This window comes from Xenopus laevis, chromosome 6S (assembly GCF_017654675.1).
Source record: "Xenopus laevis strain J_2021 chromosome 6S, Xenopus_laevis_v10.1, whole genome shotgun sequence".
In the NCBI taxonomy this organism is placed as follows: Eukaryota; Metazoa; Chordata; class Amphibia; order Anura; family Pipidae; genus Xenopus; species Xenopus laevis.
In genome coordinates this window covers 40,275,881-40,297,762 of record NC_054382.1, presented here as the reverse complement: position 1 = coordinate 40,297,762, position 21,882 = coordinate 40,275,881, and the positions used below count along the sequence as shown (strand labels likewise).

Below are 21,882 nucleotides of genomic sequence, written 5' to 3'. Positions count from 1 at the left end.
AAACAGCCCTATGAAACAACACCCAAACAGTACCCTTTTGTTATCTGTCCATTGATGTGTCCCTCTACTGGCTCTGCTACCCATGCATTTTCTCTGTACTCTGTGATACAGTAGCTACAGAAAATACATGTGCAAAACACTCTATGCATGTCCAACAGACTGGGGAAGGCGATAGATTCAGGAAGATATGCTATCCTCACACAGCAAATTAAGCTTAAAAGGGTTATACAATGCCTTGGTCAACATAAATTCAGTTTTTGCCTAAGGCAAAATGTATATTCAGCACAAACCCTATTCATTTAATGCATGTTGAACAACTGGGTACACTGCCCCTTTAAAGGACTAGTAATACCCAAACATTAAAGTGTTTTATATGTATTTAAATATAATGTACTATTACCCTGTACTGGTAAAAATGGTGTGTCTGCTTTAAATGCTACTAAAGTTTATACAGTTTAATCAAGCTGCTGTTCAGCCATGGAGACCACCCACATGGGCACCCAGGGCAGTGGGCCCTGTCAACTAAATAGGATGGGGACCCAATAAAAATGATCAACTAAAACCCCTACTTGGTTATGTCCCAGTCCACAATAGATCCACCCCATTTTGCCCAAACACTGCTCACTTCACCAGCAAGCCCTGTGAAGTGATCAAATCCTTTTAACTTCTTGGGGCCCCTGTCTGCACTACCTTCTGTACTCCCTGATGGCACCCTTTCCGTTGGACAGTGGTTTAATGCATTAGCATTTTACTCTACTTTGCATGTGCAAATCTTTGTTGGGGATGGTGGAGCAGTGCTAGAAAGTTTTCAACACAATGGCACTTTCTAGTGAATGTGGGTTTCCATGTCCTTGGCTTGGGGTTCAGTTTTACCAGGCATTCAGGATTTTGCTGTATCCCGAACTAACCGCCTCTTCTTGGGGTGACTAATCTCCCAAAAAAGCCTTCCCGCAGGCTAGAATCTAAATTGCCGGCGGGATGGCATTTGAAACGATTCGTTTCCAGAGTCGCCTGAAGTTTCCTTGTGATTTATATTCTAGCCAGCGGGAAGGCTTTACAGGGAGAAGAAGTCGCCCCGAAGAAGATTCGATTTGTCGCTGGGTGACCAAATCTTCACGAATCTTAGCGTGTGCCCTTACCCTTAAAGGAGAATTCAACCCTGTAGAAAAAAAAAACCCATACCCGTCACCCCACGCAGACCCCCCAGCCTAACTTAACTCCCCCCCCCCGGGAAATGCCCCATACTTTATACTTAAAACTCATCGCAGATTCGGACTTTTCACAGCAGCCATCTTCCGGGTCTTCTTCTGGCGCTTCTGCGATCTCCGTCCTATGTGGCGCATGCGCAGTTGTCCAAACTGGCAAGCGCCGACATACCGATCTCACAGTCAGCTTACTAAGGACCCGGAAGATGGATGCCGTGAAGTCCAATGCCACAATCTGTGACGAGGGGTAAATATAAAGTATGGGGCATTTTCCCAGGGGGGAGTTAGGCTGGGGGAAGGAGGGGGGTCTATGTGGGGTATGTCAACCCAAAAATGTAATTGCTATTGAAAGCAGTATTTGCTTAACTCCTGGTTGTTACTTTTTAAACAATGCTGCAAATGTCAGTCTTCTCCAGCAAGACAGGTCTGTCATTCCCTTTGTTACATTGTTTCAAAAGCCAAAGCCACCAGGGCAGAGCATAGAAAGGGACAGACAAACACTGCTTTCAATAGCAATACATATACAAATAACTTGAAAACCATAGAAAACGTGTAATGAATGTATATTGCAAAGTTGTGCAGAATTACGTTTTCTTTTATAAGGCAACAAATGACCTTTTGGGTTAACATGTCCTTTAACAGACCGGCCCGTTTAGTCTATCATTAAAGAATGAAAATACAGAGACTACTATGCCCAAAATATTTCTCACTCCCATTTTTGCAGCAATAAAAACACTTTTACATTCAAATTAGATAGAAAGGCAAGGGCAGAACTGCTCTCCAGAATTAAACTCCCAGCATCCTCCATCTGCTGGAAAACGACGTGTTGCGCACCCTCAGCACATAAGTTACTGCATACAGTTTGTTTTATATAATGCTGCTTGAAAAGCCATTATCTTATTTATGCATTTCTGCTGAGCTGACCCCGTTGCCTACCATGGACCTGCTCTGCCGGCGCGCCAATGTGACTTCACTTCCGCCTGCAACATCTAGAGCGAAAGGGCGTGGCTCCGTACTTTGCCTCGCCTCCTGCTTGCTGTCAATCAGGGAATTCTCTAACCGGACTTCCTATTAGTGCGGAGCAATGGCAGCGCAGGAGTCCCCTGCAGTGGACGAGTTGTGCCAGAATGAGCGGCAGGAATTCTTGGACGCCTCCCAGCTGTTACTCACCTACGCAGACAATATACTGAGGTGAGGGGTGCGGAGGGATACTTGGAATGTATTCTGCTCATTCTTGTGGGGTTTGGGAACTTTTGCGAAGCTTAAAGGAGACGTATAGGTTAAATGAAAACCTAATTTTCTAGGCAATTATAAGTAATATATTATATATATATATATATATATATATATATATATATATATATATATATATATATATATGGACTGTATGTGTATATATATATATAAAGAGCAAAAAAAGCCAGCACAGCTCGTTTAAAAAGTCTTGTTGCCTGGGTGCTAACAGCAAAATAGAGAAAGGCTAGAGTGCTAGCCGAAACGTCAGTTTTTTGTTTAATAAACACCTTTTGTTTTTCAATTAAGACCTGTGTGTGCTCGCCTGTTTCCAGATATATATATATATATATATATATGTTGCCTTTACATGGTGCTAAAAATTAATCTTTAAATTTTTATCTTTAAAAAAGCCCCTTTATTGGAGCTTCCTATAGATGTTCTCTGATCACTGTCTGTGTTTTAAATGTGGGGTGGACGTGTCCTACAGTCCCTGCACAGTAAGAGGGGGACAGCCAATCACAGCCCTGCAGTCACACAAGCATAGACAGACTTCAGTTCCCTATCAGGTCCTGCTAGCTGCTGATTGGTTCCTTTCCTACAGTGCTGAGAGCCGCCGGCTCCCCCGCACAGCCTGGGAATTCAGGGAGTAGGAAGTGGAAGAGACGGGAGGGATTATTAGGGTTTTTGCAGAAATGTTCAATAAATCAGCCTGAAACACTACTTTTTTAAGCTCAATTCTTCTATATCTAAATGAGTATAATGCACCGGTACATTCTTATTTTTACACAAAATGTCCCTTTAAAGTCTCCGGCGTTGACTCCTACGCTGATCAGCTTTTTGGTTTTATAATTGCAATCGACATGCAACCTAAATGGCAGGTGCATCGCACTCAAACACAGTCTTGACAGCAGGGTTGCCAGGTCTAATTTTCAAAACCAGCTAAAGTCAGCTACAAAAAGAGCCAAAAATAACACGTGCAGTGAAAAAATGCTTTAAAAATAAATGAATATATGTGAAAATACACCTTTTTCAATTTTCACTGATTTGCACATTTTTCCGTGAAGCAAAATAGGAAAGATTTGCCCCCTTCACCAGGGGCATAACAACAGAGGAGGGCTCAGGAGGTATAGGGGCGCGAAAACATATACAATTTCAATAAATATTGGTAAAAAATTCAACCTCTAGGCATTTTGGTGGCCAGCAGATATTTGCCCCATGCAAGAGTACAGAGCCCAAAATCTGGTAACTCAGTGGCTGGCTGGTTTCCAAAGTAAAAACCAGCGAAAGGCCCAAAAAGTATCCCAAATCCGTACCTTGGCTAGTTTATGCTTTCAAAACCCGCCTGGACTTTAAATTAGTAGCCAAATTTGTCTGGAAACCAGCCAACCTGGCAACCCTGAATGACAGGGAGTTCATCACATATGTCAGGGTGCTCTTGGAAAGTACACAACTAGTAACATGTATCATTTAAGTTGGGCTTAGTTTATTATGTTTTTTCGTCTTGTACATATTGAGGTTTTTTTTTGGTCACAGGTATAAACGTTTTCCTCCTTCCTGCATCACAATGAGATCTTCCAAGCATACATTTCCATTATATATGTATACAAATATGATCTACCTATCAGGGCACAGTTAGTCACCCAGCAAAGACCTTGCTTGCTTTGCTGTATTGACTTTTTGGTCAGGCTGCACAGATTCTTTTCTTTGTGCAGCCACAAGGATTTGTTCAAAATAAAAAATGGGTAAATAGGCTGTGCAAAATAAAAAATGTGTCTAATAAAGTTAGTCAAAAATGTAAAGTCTGTCTCCCAGAATAGCCAGAACACTACTTTACAACTCTTTTGGTTTTTATTTTGCACAGCCTATCTACTTATCCAGTTTTTATTTTTACACTGAACTATTCTTTTAAAAGTGCTTCTTGCATTCCTGTTTCTTTAAAGTGATAACGACACGTGTCCTTATCAAGTAGGTGCTGCACCCAGAATAGTTCCCCTCAAAGCCCCCCGCAAAGCCGTCCCCAGCCCTGCGAACCTTTGTGCAGTTGACCCTCTGACACTACTAATGGATCTTCCGCATTGCTTCAGTGACGCTGGACTAGGGGCAGAGCCATCCTTTCATAGGCTGAAGTCCTGTTTTCTTTGTAATTAGCCTATAGAAGGATCACGCCGCCCCCACCACAGAAGATCTTTTAGCAGTGTTGGGGGTCGTGTTAACGCAGATTCACAGGGCTGGGGGTGGATTTGAGGGGAACGATTCCGGGTGCAGCACCTACTTGTGCTTGTTCTCTCATATTTCATTTGGCTCTGCATGACTGTGTGTATGGTTCATACTACCAAATTGAACACACAGCCACATGGTTAGTGCAGTGTCCCTTGTGGTGGCAACTGGAAATGTCTCTAATACACTGGCAGGGTCGGACTGGGCCGGTGGGAAACAGGGAAAAAACCCGGTGGGCCCCTGCCCTCTTGGGCCCCGCCGGCCCAGACCCGGTCCTAGATTGGCCCCCGAACAAAGAAAAATTTGTGCGGCTATGTGTGCTCGCAGGTAGCGCATGTGCACGTTGGGCCGGTTGTTCACCCATGTGCACGGTGCATCTGCCTTTGCACGCATGTGCACATCGCACCGGATTTTGCGCATGCGCACGGGGGCCCCCGCGGTTCAGAACCCGGTGGACCCCGACTGCGCCAGTCCAACCCTGAACACTGGATATTGCCAAAGATATAAATCTTAAAATAAATGCAAGCGTGCAACCATCTGTCTGCCAAATGGTATGGGGAATTTTTTAAACACTTTTAAAAATTCAGCAGATAACTGTAACACCTAATGTGCCTTGCCTGGGAGGAGGCTTTGGGCAGCAGTAGAGAAAGTTTATTAAAGGAGAAGGAAAGCTAAGGAGGCATTTTATTGCCAATAGATTAGCTGCAATAGCGCAAGCTAGAATGCTATATTTATTCTGTAGAATGTTTTACCATACCTGAGTAAAACGCTCTAGAAGTTCTCTGTTTGTTTAGGATAGGAGCTGCAGTATTAATGTGTTGTGACATCACTTCCTGCCTGAGTCTCTCCCTTCTCTGGGCTCAGATTACAATAGAGAAGGGGGAGGGAAGAGGAACAAACTGAGCATGCTCTTGCCCAGGGCAATAAGGTTTCAGCTGAAGGCAGGAAGTCCGATACAGAAGCCCATGTGTACACAATAGAAGGAAAGAAATGCTGTGTTTCTTTTGACAGGGGACTCAGAGCAGCACTACTTTTGGGGTTTACTGGTATATTTAGATGGACCTTTCTGATAAGGCTTACTTAGTTTTTACCTTTCCTTCTCCTTTAAGACATGAAAAGCTGTATAATAAAAGTCCTTTTCAAATTAATCAATGAAACCCAACACACTTTTTTAATTAGCTAATTTAAAAATATATTTCCTTCCCGCCTCTGTGCTGGAGGCACATCACTTTCATTTCTGCACTTCAGTGATGGCACTGCCACCCCAAAGGCAAACTATTGTCTTTTTGACAAAAGCTCATTTAGTCAAACTTGTGTAAACAAATAAATGATACATTTACTGTATCTTTTTGAACATAGACATACTTGATTTCTCAGACTGAGAGGAAACCATAAAGTTCTGCTTTTAAATGAGAAACCATTGTCTCACCACCTCCCTTTAGTCATACGAAGAATCTCATTCATCCAGGTTATGATATACACTAGTAGAATTAAAACATATATTTAAAATGTATAATGCGTTTCCCAGTTAAAGATTATGTTTTGTTAAACTTATTTTAAATTGCTGCTGTTAACCTTCAATACCATTAACCTGGAGCTTTCAACATAACCAAAGTAAGGTTTTTAAACTCTACAAAAGTTCTTTCTTTGACACTGCAGGTAATCATTTTGCAATCATGACTGGTGTATAATTACTGCCCATTATTGATTACATCGGTTGGGTTGGGTGTAGAGATTTAAAAGGAAGTTTAAAAAAAAAAAAAAAAATTTATTTTTACAGTTTTTTTTACCTTGCATTAAGCTTCCTGTTTGTTTGACCAAAATCAAAACAAATCAACAGTCCACTGGGAAGCCCTTTGTTTATTGAGATGTTCCTTATCTGAAAGCCTGTACAGGCTGGAGCTGTAAGAATAATTGGGTTTGTTTGTACAGAGGGCTACTCGATGGACTGGCAATTTAAGAAATATGTTCAGCATAATGCTTATTTGATGAATTAATGTTGGCAGATACAGGAGTTTGTGAGGGCCCTGCTTATTAGAGCTTACAATCTGAATATGTCTCTTTGATTTATCAAAGTTCAAATTGTTTCTTGTCAAGTGCATTTATAATTTTTTTCTAATGTATTCACTGGCAAGTCAAATTGTTTTCTCTGGTAATAAATCTGTCCCTTGCAAGCTATTTTTCTAAACATGCCCTACAGCTGGTGCAACCCCAATCACAACAAGGTAGTCTGTGGAGAAATTGAAGGATGTTTTTATTTTGATTGTTCTCTCAAAGAGAATTGTAGCAGTCTGTACAGACAGCTGCTTTGCATTCCCATGAATGCAAAATATGCTGTAAAAATCATGGTTTGGGCTGTAGTAAAGTAGATGATGAACAATGGGCACATAGACACTTGTTCTGATCACACATTATGATCAGGATACATGTTTTGGTAACTTTTATACACTGGCAATTGTCTTATTTTGCTGCTTTCTTTATATTTATTGGGTATCCAAATGCAGAGAAGTAGTGCATGTTGATTTTTTTTCCCTGTCTTTCATTTTGCTCCAGTGTTTTTTCTAGAGAACAGACCTACCGTAGCAACACAATATATGTGGAATTTTTAGTTGTTACTCCCCATTATAAAGCAAATGGGATGCACATGAGGCAATATCACATTTTCTGCTTGTATGTATCAGGAGTCCAAATGAGGAAAAATACAGATCAATTAGGATTGGAAACACTGCATTTTCTACCAGACTTTTGCCTGTCAGAGGAGCAATCGAATGCTTGTTTGAAATGGGATTTGAAGAGGTATGCATTGTACTAATATGACTACGGTATCACTACTGTAAGTAAAAATTCCACATGATCTTTGACTTGTACAGGTATGAGATCCATTATCTGGAAACCCATTATCCAGAAAATTCTGAATTACGGAAAGACGGTCTCCCATAGACAATTTTTAAAAAAAATCATTTAATTTCTCTCTGTACTAATGAAACAGTACCTTGTACAAATATATTATTAATCCTTATTGGATGCAGAACCAGCCTATTGGGTTTTATTAATGTTAACACGATTTTCTAGTAAACTTAAGGCATGAAGATCCACACTACGGAAGTTTCCATTATCCGGAAAACCCCAGGTTCCGAGTATTCTGGATAACTGGTACCATACCTGTATAAACGACATTAAAAAGTTATTTACACCGAACCACCTGTATGCTTGAGCTATGCATAGACTATGCATGAATATCTATAAATATTTAGTAAATGACATCTTGTAAAGTAATAATGTGCTCCCTATTTCAAAATATAAATATCTTGGAGGTATCCTGAGCTCTGTGAATTGTAACCTGTAGCTCCTCAGTAACTTCTGATATAGGGAATAACTTACCCCCTGCAGTAAAATATCAGTATAACATAAGCTGCAGCTCTTCAACTCCTGAAATGCCAGACAGTCTATTTCTATAAGATGCTGTTAGAAATGATAACTTTTAAAATGTCATAGAGTGGCCTGTTTGTAGAAATTTTTCAATTTGTCTTAATTTTTATAGTATTTAAATGATTTACCGTATTATTCTGCCACTTTCTAGCTTTCAAGTAATCACTGGTACCATCAGAAGAAAAATATTGCATTTTGTTCCAGTCTCTCATGCAAAACCACTGCCTGTTTGCTAGGGTGAATTTGACTACAGTAACCAGATCCTGATATAATTCAAAAACCAGTTTCAAGATGTCTCACAATATCACTGTCTACATAATACAAAAAGTTAATTGAAAGAGTGACCTACCCTTTAAAATGGAAGTGCATAGCTTCTCTGGTCAACTTGCACCCAACCCGGCAATGCACTGAAATTTGCACATGATTTTCTGGCCGTGGACAGTTTCGGGGATCTCTCCCTTCCACCCTCTCCACTGTTGACCTTCTTCTGCCCGGCTTTTGATCTCTGGCAGCCTCATTTATAGACATGTGCCTGACCCGTTCCATCTCTGACATCACAGAGAGGGCAGGGCAGAAAGGCGCACCCTATAAATAGAGGCTCCTGAAGGCAAAAGTCGGCAGAGGAAGATTGTCAGATTGTCAGTGGGGAGGGCAGAAGAGAGAGCTCAGCCCAAAGCCACCCTAGCCTACAAATCGTGCACAAATTTTGGCCTGAACCCATGAGTTTCGGTTGGTCTGCACATCACTAATGTAAAGAGAATGATTTTTCCAAAAACAAGTTTGTGTGTACCATTAATAAAAGAACCAGATTGAAACAGATTGAAACACACCTACCAATATAAGCCAGAATCATATGCCCAAAATGAATCAAGCTTCAGACTTTTCAAATCTACTGCCCTTGGCCAGCAATGCATTTTAGCATTGCTTAGAAAATGTTGGATAGACAAGCACATATCTCAACTGACACCTCCTTATGTGTCTCTTTTTGACCCTGCATTATGTGGGGAAGATTTATATTATGTGAGTACCACTCTTAAGCCTTCAGAAAAGTTCACTATGTTGAAAAGTAAAGGTTATTATTTTCAATAATTCTTCAAGTTCCTACTTTTTAATAAATGTTATGTGATATAAAGATTTTTAACCGTGGATCCTAGGAATTGTAAGTTAATGTAAATGTTACATTTCTTCAGTGTAGCTTTTATATTAATAGTGATATCCATGTCTTTCAGGAAGAGACACACCTGGTGTTTCCAAAAATGGCTTCTGTTGAAAAGCTTCGTAACGTTAGGGACCATATAGCCATAGAAAGGAATAAGAGAATGAGTGCTGCAAACCCTACACCACCAGCTACATCCAGTACCCCGCCAGCATTCAGCAGAACCCCTGTACCAAATCCAGTTCCTCCAAGTATACCCCTGCCAGCAACAGAGGATATATCCAATTTCTTGGTAACTCACACATTTTAAATAATTCTTTAGTATACTGTATAACCATTTTCAGAAGAAATTAATTATTTCCTTGTTTTTGTGGCGACCAATCTCCCCAAAAGCCTTCCCTGAATTTCCGCTGGCTAAAATGAAAAAACGCCGGCGCTAATCACATGCGGCGGTTCGTTTTCCGAAGTCGCCCAAAGTTGCCTCAGGAAACTTCGGGCGACTTCGGAAAACGAATCGCCGTGTGTGATTAGCGCCGGCGTTGTTTTTTTTTTCATTTTAGCTGGCGCAAATTCGAGGCGATTAGTCCCCAGGCAACCAAATCTCCCCAAAATGCCCTGGGTGGACTTACCCTAAAGGATAGACTAATACTGCTTTGAATAGCAATTATGTTTACAAATAAATTTAAAATCATTGACATTGTTTAAATAATTTTTTGATAAAACATAAATTTTATGTTTTATTCTTTGTTTAAATAATGTTTATTGGAAACATTTATTGTCACTGAACATAAAGTAATCCTTTCAAGTTATCACAAGTAGAATTATTTTAAATTGTTTTTCCCTCTCAACATTAGGCTTCTGAAGTTAGATATTTAAAGACCCTCCAGTCCAACTCACAACATGTGTTAATTTATGAGGAGCCTGAAATTCAGCAAAGAGCATTACAAGAAATTCCAGTGTCGGATTTGAAAACAAGAGCCCAGAAAAAGCTTATTGAAGCTAAAAGTCTTGACTCTGGTAATATAAATAAAAGTGCAATGTCTAATTTTATCTGTGCATATGCAAATGTCCTGTTAAGGAGAGAAACAAGACTTTTGAATATCAAGTACTGCATAGTATAATGGGCTACAAAGTGTTAATGGTGCATTAAATAGCCATCGTTGAAATAGTATATTTCCATGTTTGGGGGAGCTGGGCCATATTGGGAAGTGTGGATGCTGAAGAAGGAACAAAATACTTGCTGGTTTGGATTTTATTTTCCCCTATCTAGTCATGCTTTCATTTGAATGTGAAGACTAATTACACAGGAATATTTTTTTTTATTTAAAAAGAATGCATAGCTTCAACTAAAGTTACTGTATTACAGTATATTATTATACTATAGTAATTATTATATTATACAGGTATGGGACCTGTTATCCAGAATGCTCAGGACCTGGTGTTTTCCAGATTATGGCTTTTTCCGTTATTTGGATCTTCATACCATAAATCTACTAGAAAATCATGTAAATATTTAATAAACCCAAATGGCTGGTTTTGCTTCCAATAAGGATTAATTATATCTTAGTTTGGGTCAAGTACAAGGTAATGTTTTATTATTACAGAGAAAAATTAAATAATTTTAAACATTTTTAACAATTTCATTATAATAAAATATATGGGCCAATCCGTAATTCAGAGCTTTTTGGATAATCGGTATCCGGATAAAGGATCCCATACCTGTAGTAATATTTAGGAATATATTATGATATGATATCCAGCCAAAAGAGCTGTGATGGCACTCTATAGCAGGGACAGCTTTTCTAGTAGCCTGTACTAAGAGATACCATGTATCCAGCGATATTCCTCTGTAAAAACCATTGTACCTCTGAATACTGTATATAGGCAGTCCCTTAAAATATTGTGCACACCAGTTACTTAAATTTACATGTAATAAAGCAGGGCCTGTCCTGTATTAATTAAGAAATATATTTAATATTTGTTTTAGGGAGCTAGCACACGGGCAGATTCGGGGAGATTTAGTCGCCTGTCTGCAGGGCGACAATCTTCCTGACCTGCCTTCCCCCTGCATTCCGCCTGCTATAATGAGAAAACACAGTGCCAATGCACGCACGGCACTTCGAATGCCGAAATCGCCCAAAGTTTCCTCGTGAGGCAACTTCGGAACAAAGCGCGGCGAGCACATTGGCGCTGGCGTTTTCTCATTATAGCAGGCAGGGGGAAGGCAGTTCTGGGAGATTGTCGCACAGCAGAAGAGGCAATTAGTCGCCAAGCAACTAAATCTCCCCGAATCTGCCCATGTGCTAGCTCCCTTACACAGAGCTTTTTAAATACTGTCCTGGTTTTACCCTTCAAGGAGGAGAGAGAGAGTATAACAAATTGCCAGCCCACATATAAACCCTGTAATAAGCTGCTCCTTAACTCAAAGCCTTCCAAAGTTGGAGTTAGGAAGGGGGTTTGTGTGAACAAATGTCCCTGTGTACCAAGGAAGGGAGGTGGATGTAGTTTAGAAAATATGCATGTTTATAATTAAAAGACTAGGTACAATACAGTTTCAGCACAAGTCCTGTTTATTGTACTTATGTTGAGCAAAGGTGTTTATAGGTAATTACTGACCCTTTTAAATAGCTAGGTTATGAACAGGGTTCTCTAAATCTACCTTACCCTACCTTTGTTTACCTTAGATCAGTAACTTTTCAGCAGTTAATTGGCCTAATTAGGTTGTGACAGTAGACTGCTCATTGGTGGTTATGAGTTACTGGTCTGGAGAGCACGACACAATGCAAAGCTTAAATGAGTCTTTCACTTGCTTTTTTTCTTGATAAATAAAAGCTTTGTTTTCCGAGCAAGTTAACTGTGCATCCACATTATATTCTCCCTAATCATACAAAATCTGTTTTTTGTTACTGCAAGATACCAGTGTGAATTTAGAAGATTTTTTATTGCTGGAACTACTTCGCTGGTTTAAGCAGGACTTCTTCCAGTGGGTCAATAGCCTACCTTGCAGTCACTGTGGTGGAGAAACTCAAGCCCGAGATGCTTTGTCTCCTTCTGATGAAGACCTGCGCTGGGGAGCAAATCGAGTGGAAAATCATTACTGTGAGAAGTGTAAACACAGCAATCGCTTTCCAAGGCAGGTATCTAGCTCAGCCCACCTTCACCTTATGGGTGAAGGTTTAACAATAAAAGTGAAAGGCAAATTTATCAACATTCAAATATAAGTTTTTATCGCATTTAAAGTTTTTTTTGCGTTTCCAAAACTTGATTTTCAATATTGAGTGCAGAAAACATAAAAAAAGGAATCTTAAAGATGGTGAGTTCAGAGTTGTTTTATTTTCAAGTTGTTTTTCATTTACTGTTTTAAGAATTATTCAAAAATTCACTTTTTGATAAATCCGTGGAGAGGTGTCAGAACATTGCAAGATGTGGAATCGAGGTAGAAACAGCATTTACAAAGGGAGTGTTTATGTTAGATGAAATCTACTTACAATTATTGAATTGAATACACCCCCTGGAAAAAAAATAAAATAAATAAATATATATATATATATATATATATATATATATATATATATATATAATTACTGGGACTAGTCATGGAATATCTTTGCAGCTTTAGGGTGATCTGTTTACTGCATCACATGTAAATATTTTTTTTTCATTCCTATGTTCTGCACTTTCTGCTTTCCAGCCAAAATGTTAGCATGCCAAACTCAGATAGGACTGTGGTGTGAAATAGAATTTTCTGCTTGTCTTGCATCACATTTCCTAGAAATATTACATGGCAAAAATGTTTAAATACTTAAAGAATAAGGAAAGGCTTGCAGCACTTGGGGGGTGCCAAATGTTGGGCACCCCCAATTGATTTCAGTTACTTACCTTAAACCCCCGGGCCAGTGCTCATATCAGCAGAAAACTGCACTGGCTTGGGGTTATACCAGTGAGCACCATAGAGCGATCGTCTTTCGTCTTCCTCCTTCTTCGCGTGGCTGCTCATGCACAGGAGAGCGAATAGCCGAACTTTAACTAAAAAGTTGGCTATTTCATTCAACTGCGCATGCATTTGCGCCGGGAAATTTGAAGACGGAAGTGGATTGATCCATCGTGCTCACTGGTATAACCCCGGGCCGGTGCAGTTTTCTGCTGATAGGACCACCGGCCCAGGGTTTCAGGAAGTTGTCAGGAGACAGAAAGAGGCTGCTCGATGTTCTTCTGCTTAGGAAGAAAATTAGAAACCTTTCTCAAAGCTTTCCTAAGCAGAAGAACATCCAAGCAGCCTCTTTCTGTCTCCTGACAACTTCCTTGACTACTTGGTGATCAGACTGGTGTGAAAATGACCAACAGGTCACGCTATTGTAACAAAATTAATTTATGTAAGCTACATATCTCTTAATATCTTGGAATCTAAAAGAAATAAATAATGAATGTACATTGCAAAAGTACTCATTTATTTTACACACACTTATTTTTAAGGTTTACTTATCCTTTAAGTAATTTCCCTTCAAAATGATCTGCCCCTTTGTTATTTTTTCATTGTAAAGGGCTTGAAAGATATTTATCTAAATCTTCCAGATACAATCATCCTGAAAAGCTTCTGGAAACTAGACGTGGTCGTTGTGGAGAATGGGCAAACTGTTTCACTTTGTGTTGCAGAGCTTTGGGATTTGAAGCACGTTATGTGTGGGATTCTACTGGTGAGGAATCTGTTCTATATGGTTAAAATATATTCTATATATTTTTATAATATATATTGTTCCTTTATTTTGACTAGAGTATATTTTGAGTGTCCTTCCCATCATGTTTGTTTGCTGCTGCCGTCACCTAGGCCTTAAACTCATATTCTATATTCAAATGCTGACTACCAATTGACCATTATTCTGAGAATTTTTATGGATTTATATATTGCCTTGCCATGATGGTGAACCTTAAGCAGCTTCTTGTGTATACTTACCCACGATGCCAATACACATCTGGTGGGCTATGACTTTGTAGAGGAATAAAAAATGTATATGGTCTGCTTGATGTACCAAACTGCATAAATTCTCATTTTGGAATTTTTTAATATTCTATGTGGCATATTTCCCCAGTATATCATTGATGTGTATTTAATTACTATGCTTTTCTTATTTAACATCAGAATATAATGCACCAACTCACAAAATATGTTTTATCATTCCCATAATTCCTTGTCCTGTATCACAGACCAGTTAATTATGCTTCGTGACTGTGAATGGAGCCTAAAGCATGCCTAGGCAGAACTAAATTCCACAAAGAACGTATAATCTCCAAAATTATGCCCCCACATTCATTTTTTTTACTTGTTCCAAGTTATAGTTAATTGCTTTGGCAGAAGGTTTTGCATTTTGCACACCATGAAATGATGAAACTTTTCTTCAAAACAATCATAAAAAATGTAAGGTTAGAAGTCTGACCAGGCTTCCATTGATGAGTATGCTGCATACTATATGTTTATACATGTAGTTTTCTTTTTATTGATCAGATCATGTGTGGACAGAGGTGTACTCTTCATCTCAGAACAGATGGCTTCATTGTGACCCTTGTGAAAATGCCTGTGATAAACCTCTTTTGTATGAAGTTGGATGGGGCAAGAAGCTTTCCTATATTATTGCCTTCTCCAAAGATGAGGTACTTACTGTTTTGTGTACCAATGTTATCTTAAGTTTGTTTGCTGTAATAGTAGCTGTGGCTGTTGTGACAAGTGGCTCTTTGTTTATCACATTCTTGTCCCCTATATTCTAGCAACAGAGCTTTTCTATTTCAGAAAACTGAAATGCTTACTTACAGCAGCACCATTGTGGTTTACATACTCATCAGTTTCTTGAGTCTAGTGTAACAGTCACAGATACACAGACGATAGAACAGAGCATTTCTGAACTTTATGATAAAAATCTAACCAACATAAAATATTTGTTCAGTGGATGAGGAGTGTGAGACAATGGTTTACAAGGTACATGATCAACCGTATTCTTTTTCCATGGCTAATTGAATTTATATTGACTTCATATGTCACCCATAAGCCAATTGCAGCAGAAATACATTGTTGCTACATTATTACTTCCATTTGTCACCCCATTTGCACAGATTACATTTGATGCCCTTCTTTCCTATGAGAAACAGGAAATAGCTACTGCTTTACTCACAGTATGCACTAAGGAGTTAAATTGCAGGGACACACCGAATCCAGGATTCGGTTTGGTATTCGTCCAGGATTCGGACATTTTCAGCTGTATTTGGATTCAGCCGAATCCTTGTGCCTGGCCATACCAAATCCGAATCCTTAAAATCATGTGACTTTTCGTCACAAAACAAGGAAGTGACTTTACGTGCGCGGCTCTCTTTTTCCCTCCCCCTCACTGATTTACATGTGCAAATTAGGGTTCGGATTCGGTTCAATATTCGGCTGAATCTTTCACAAAGGATTCGTGGATACAGTGCATCCCTATTAAATTGTCTAACTGTCTGGCTTGTGGGGGCAAAAAGCTTAAAATACTATTGGCAACATTCTGAATGTCTGACTTTTTATTGTAATTCTATGAAATAGTGCATGGCACTAGTAGGAAGACTTTAGCTATTATCCCCCATATGTAATAAAAGGCATTATGTTTTCCCAGCGAGTTTACCCAGAGAGTTTGCCATCTTTGGGAGTTTTAACCTTGATCCTTAAAGAATCAGATTAAAGTTGAGTGTAGGACTGGCCATATCAGGGATGACTTTGACGTAGTTGGCCATCTTAAATATATTGCAATATATGGATAAACAATCACTGTTTGTTTAAAGGGTAAGGCCTTTTTCGTAGCTTAAGGCACAAAATGTCTCTTCTCTGTGTCTTAAATATATTGATAATGGGTTGAGTGTAGAGGACTCTTGTATTTGTCTGTATGAATTTTGTGGTTACAGCCTCATTGCACCCATTTTTAAAAATTAGTGGTGAGCACAACTAATTTGTTATAGTTTATGTTTGCCCAGGAGCAGTAATCCATAGCAACCAAAATATGCTTGTAAATGTGGTGCCTTGTATTACACAATCCCCGATGATTTGAGAATAGTAGGAACAGTAACTCTGCCACTTCTCTGTTGTGGGCCATTGCAAGGCAATGTGATCGCACAAGATAGATGTTTTTTTTTTTATATTTGTGAGCATGTTTTACAATCTACCGTGAACTATTTAACTTAGGTTGTGGATGTTACCTGGAGATATTCATGCAAACATGAAGATGTGATTGCAAGAAGAAAAGAAGTGCGAGAAAGTTGGCTACGGGAAACAATTGTTGGTCTCAATAAAATGGTAAATTACCTCAAGCATGCTTACAATGATATTTGCCTTTCTCGTTCTATATGATGCTAATATAAATGCTAATGAAAATATATATACCAATATGCAGGTTGTTTGTTTACTTGCAGAAATAAAGTACTGTTTATTATTCTTACAATGTTAGATGGAGTCAGGATACACATACCAATGCAAGGACAGAAAGTAAACTAAAAAGGACCTCTGCTAAAAATACACCTTCTAAAGAAGGTTTGCTTTATATAGTCTGTAGATGTACTAAGAAAAAATGGACCTACATTTTTTAAATCAAAACCTGGGGGGTTATTTGATGTGCTTATGGAATAGCGTGAACACAAGAACTATCATGCAGCAAGTAGTTTTCCCTGGGGACTGGCTGCTCTCTGTATCTTGCACCAGATAAAAAAATTGGCATGAAGTTCAGTGCTCAGTGTTGGTGGGCACAGGCTAAGTCTGTTCCACTTGTGTCCATTGCCACTTCCTAACTTGCATGTCTGAATTACACACACGTTATGAGATGGTTAAGCACCTACACAGCACTTTACAAAGATTTTACATAATGTGTATCACTAAAGCTTACACTCTAAGGAGCACGAGATTTGATGCCACATTTTTGGTGGACAAAATGCTTGAAGAGATACTGACACCAGAAATTAAACTCTTTTACATCTATCATAAAATTGCATTTGAAAGTTACTTATAACTTTGCCATATAGTATTTGCACAATGCTTTTACATTACCTGTCTAATGACCCATGTTCCTGTATGAGGGGGCTGCCATATTTGTGCAGCAAAAGTCTTTTAGCATTGGAAACTTTAACTGACAGGCTGAGATGGGACAGTCAGGTTTGCAAAACAGTCCAGTTTAGAAACTTCAACTAACAATTGCTTACAAAAACCAAACCTCTCAGCCAAAAATGATCAACATGACCTATAGATAACTTTTAATGTACATTCATATTTTAAAAAGTAGTTTTTTGTGTCAGTATCACTTTAAGGCTGATTTTACAAAATCATTATGAACTTGATGTAATTGTAAGGATTGCAAATGATGAATCCAAATCACAACTTATTAGACATAGGAATAAATTGTGACCAAACTTTTTTTCCTTTTACTGGACAGAGGCAACAGTCCGTCCCAGAACACAGAAAGCAGGAACTTCTTGGAAGACTGATTGTGGAGTTGGTTGAATTCATGTCTCCTAAGACTACTAAACCAGGAGAACTTGGTGGGAGGGTCTCTGGATCAGTAGCCTGGAGAGTGGCAAGAGGTGAAACCAGTTTACAGGTGATTTACTAGCTTGTAAAAAGGATGTTATCACCTAAGACCAGTTGTGAGTGGTTGAATTCATGTCTTCTAAGACTCCTAAACCAGGAGAAGTAGTCTGGGTAGTGGCACAAGCTGAAACCAGTTCATAGGCCATTTAATAGATTGTAAAAAGGATGTTCTCACCTAAGATCAGTTGTTCACAAGCTGTGAGGATTGATCCTCTAGGGGAGCCTGGATCAGCGATTGGGGGCCCAGTATTAAAGTTATAATAAAATTTGGGACACATTCATCATAGTAGTTCACATTGCTGCCTTGTACTGCTGTGCTCATGTATTCAGTTCCAGACAGGGCACTGTCAGCAAGGATTGTGCTTGAGTGGCTTTCTCCCAGCATTTCAAAAACACATTAGATGGTTAACTGGCTCTTAAAAAAATAATGGGTTTTGTGAGTGATAGGAACTGTAGAGCCTACTGTTCAGAGGGTTAACGATTGATGTATGTTATGTATAATCTGCTGTGGCATAGGTTAGTGCTATTTAAATAAAGGATAATGTATATCTCCTAGATGAATGATTAGGGTGAAGGCTTATTTAGATATTGTGTCCTAGGTATTTTTGTTAGCTCAGGGGGGGCAAATGTTGTACCTCCAATGTGAGCTTGAACCAAGAACACTGAAACATCTGATTTTATGATTTGTTCTATTGACTTGTTTTGTTTTAAACTTCAAGCTTGTCAGCCACACAATATAACCAGTAAATAGCATTCACTAAAAGCTGGGCTGTAAATTATAATTGTGTTTTACAAGAAATCTATTAGGACATAGTACAAACTAACTATTTGTGCTTTCTGGAGCAATATCACAAGTTTCAGCTATACATGACACAAGTTTCACTTCTATAAAATGTTACCTGCTTCCAATGGTCACATTTGTATGAACTTTGAAAATCAGACTTCAAAGAGAAATAAGACTCTTTTAAAGAACTTTATAATGCCTTAAACCACTGTTGGCGACACAACAAATTTTATTTTTATGGATATTGTTTCTTTTATTTCATTACAGTCGACCAAAAGCGTTATTTTTATCCCGTCTGAGAGTGAGAAAACCAGCAAGCGTTTCCATCTTCAGTATAACGTAGTTGAAGATACCTATACACGTACCTCGAATAACAATGTGGTTATCGCCGGCTGGGAAAATGGAGCCTGGAAAGCAGAGTCTATTTGTAGAAAAGTTGAGAGTGACTGGAAAATGGTACATCTATAATAATTATATATCTGTTTACTCTGACCGTTTAGTGTCTGTTTTTACAAATTTTGATGCTTTTAAAATCCAGTAGATATTTTTGTTTTATAAGGGTATTTCTGGTATGTGACATTTGTAGGTTTATTTGGCTCGCACTGAGGGTTCCTCATCAGCTGCCATTAGTTGGAAGATAGAATGTGCTTCAGCAGGACTCCAAATTGAAAGTATAAGTGTTCGCACCAGTAGTCAAACCTTTCACAGTGGTAAAATAATATGGAAGTTGTCTTCTCCAGAAGCAGAGGTGGAAGTGAACAGTGGTAAGAATAAAATTGCTTATTTCATCAAATCCTAAATACAACCACGGACAGTGTTTAAGGAGAACTAAACCTAAAAAAACAAATGTGTATATATTATAGGTCTCTTAGATCGAAAACAGTGCCGTTATCTGGCTTTCTTCCCTTGATCAGCACACAAGATTTTTTTTTTCATGTTATAGGGTCACATGATGGGTAAACCTTTATTTATTTGGCACAGGGTGCATAGTAATGTGCATAATAGTAGTAACATCTCCTTAAAAAATTGGGCAACAGCTCTAAGCATTTTATAGTCTGTCACCCACCAGAAGAAAAGATAAGTTTTAACCTTAACCATATAAACCTTATTCACTAAGCTGGACACGCTCCACTGACATTACTTGATCTATGGTTTATTAGTTACAGTGGTGTGAAAAACTATTTGCCCCCTTCCTGATTTCTTATTCTTTTGCATGTTTGTCACACAAAATGTTTCTGATCATCAAACACATTTAACTATTAGTCAAAGATAACACAAGTAAACACAAAATGCAGTTTTTAAATGAGGGTTTTTATTATTTAGGGAGAAAAGAAATCCAAACCTGTGTGAAAAAGTAATTGAACCTAATAACTGGTTGGGCCACCCTTAGCAGCAATAACTGCAATCAAGCGTTTGCGATAACTTGCAAAGAGTCTTTTACAGCGCTCTGGAGGAATTTTGGCCCACTCATTTTTGCAGAATTGTTGTAATACAGCTTTATTTGAGGGTTTTCTAGCATGAACCGCCTTTTTAAGGTCATGCCACAACATCTCAATAGGATTCAGGTCAGGACTTTGACTAGGCCACTCCAAAGTCTTCATTTTGTTTTTCTTCAGCCATTTAGAGGTGGATTTGCTGGTGTGTTTTGGGTCATTGTCCTGCTGCAGCACCCAAGATCGCTTCAGCTTGAGTTGACGAACAGATGGCCGGACATTCTCCTTCAGGATTTTTTGGTAGACAGTAGAATTCATGGTTCCATCTATCACAGCAAGTCTTCCAGGTCCTGAAGCAGCAAAACAACCCCAGACCATCACACTACCACCACCATATTTTACTGTTGGTATGATGTTCTTTTTCTGAAATGCTGTGTTACTTTTACGCCAGATGTAACGGGACGCGCACCTTCCAAAAAGTTCAACTTTTGTCTCGTCGGTCCACAAGGTATTTTCCCAAAAGTCTTGGCAATCATTGAGATGTTTTTTAGCAAAATTGAGACGAGCCTTAATGTTCTTTTTGCTTAAAAGTGGTTTGCGCCTTGAAAATCTGCCATGCAGGCCGTTTTTGCCCAGTCTCTTTCTTATGGTGGAGTCGTGAACACTGACCTTAATTGAGGCAAGTGAGGCCTGCAGTTCTTTAGATGTTGTCCTGGGGTCTTTTGTGGCCTCTCGGATGAGTTGTCTCTGCACTCTTGGGGTAATTTTGGTCGGCCGGCCACTCCTGGGAAGGTTCACCACTGTTCCATGTTTTTGCCATTTGTGGATAATGGCTCTCACTGTGGTTCGCTGGAGTCCCAAAGCTTTAGAAATGGCTTTATAAGCTTTGAAATTGAACTCAGGTGTGATAAACCACAGTTAAGTTATTTTTTAACAAGGGGGGCAATCACTTTTTCACACAGGCCCATGTAGATTTGGAGTTTTTTTTCTCCCTTAATAACGTAAACCTTCATTTAAAAACGTAAACCTTCATTTAAAAACTGCATTTTGTGTTCAATTATGTTATCTTTGACTAATAGTTAACGGTTTTTGATGAGCAGAAACATTTAAGTGTGACAAACATGCAAAAGAATAAGAAATCAGGAAGGGGGCAAATAGTTTTTCACACCACTGTATCTGTCCATCTCCACTAACCAACCCATTTAGGGCACAATATTATTCTTTGCCAGCAGTCCTTGTATTGAAGTAATTTAGAGATATATCCAGGAGCTGTATCATGCAGCTTATTATGCACAAAAAATGAACCCCTTGTGATATATATATATATATATATATATATATATATATATATATAATAGTATTTTATGTAGATGATTATCACCTAAACTGCTTAATTATTTTTTATTTGTATTTTAGATACAAATTTTCATTCTTACCCTGAGTTTTTAAATGCTTCAGAAGTTGAGTTGAAAGCTGAGTTGTGCGATGGTGATGGAAATACAGCATGGCAGCACACACAGATTTTCCGTCAAACATTAGACTGTAAAGAAAACTCTTTGGAGATTATTATAATGTTGAAGGATGCCTAGGAATTTTACATCTCAGAAAAAAGTGCTACTTCTCAAAAAGAAGTGCATGTGGAAATATGTGTCTGTTTGGCAGAGTAATAAGTCTATCAAAATAGAAAGTTTCTACCTATACTTGTAAACAATATTTCAAATTATGTAAAGTATTGATTAAGTAACATTTAAAGGGGACCTGTCACCATAAGAAATAATTCCAAATTCCTTTCTAACTTGTTAGTTGAGCAAAATAAACTTTACATTTATTATTAA

The 21,882-nt window shown here is 38.6% G+C and overlaps 2 protein-coding genes across 5 annotated transcripts in view; one reads left to right on the top strand and one right to left on the bottom strand.

The window, feature by feature from the left end:
• oxsm.S (3-oxoacyl-ACP synthase, mitochondrial S homeolog) overlaps positions 1–2,277 on the bottom strand; it is an 8,473-nt gene extending 6,196 nt beyond the window's left edge. The window contains exon 1 of one of the 3 annotated variants that reach the window (XM_018269286.2): positions 2,142–2,277. The gene's annotated coding sequence lies outside the window, so the exon portion shown is untranslated. Of the gene's footprint in view, positions 1–1,947; positions 2,076–2,129 lie in introns of those variants that run through there. The other 2 variants (XM_018269287.2, XM_018269288.2) reach the window with 2 other exon arrangements.
• On the top strand, positions 2,272–21,882 carry ngly1.S (N-glycanase 1 S homeolog). Of its 2 annotated transcripts, NM_001122885.1 has the most exons (12): positions 2,287–2,396; positions 7,340–7,454; positions 9,317–9,535; positions 10,098–10,260; positions 12,157–12,376; positions 13,816–13,937; positions 14,744–14,889; positions 16,439–16,549; positions 17,676–17,840; positions 18,882–19,070; positions 19,201–19,378; positions 21,464–21,882. In NM_001122885.1, exons 1-12 carry the CDS (start codon positions 2,290–2,292, stop codon positions 21,634–21,636), a joined length of 1,908 nt encoding a protein of 635 aa, NP_001116357.1. In that variant the 5' UTR covers positions 2,287–2,289; the 3' UTR covers positions 21,637–21,882. The 2 variants fall into 2 exon arrangements, with proteins under 2 accessions (XP_018124280.1, NP_001116357.1); XM_018268791.2 differs by lacking the exon at positions 7,340–7,454 and having other exon boundaries at positions 2,272–2,396; positions 21,464–21,878.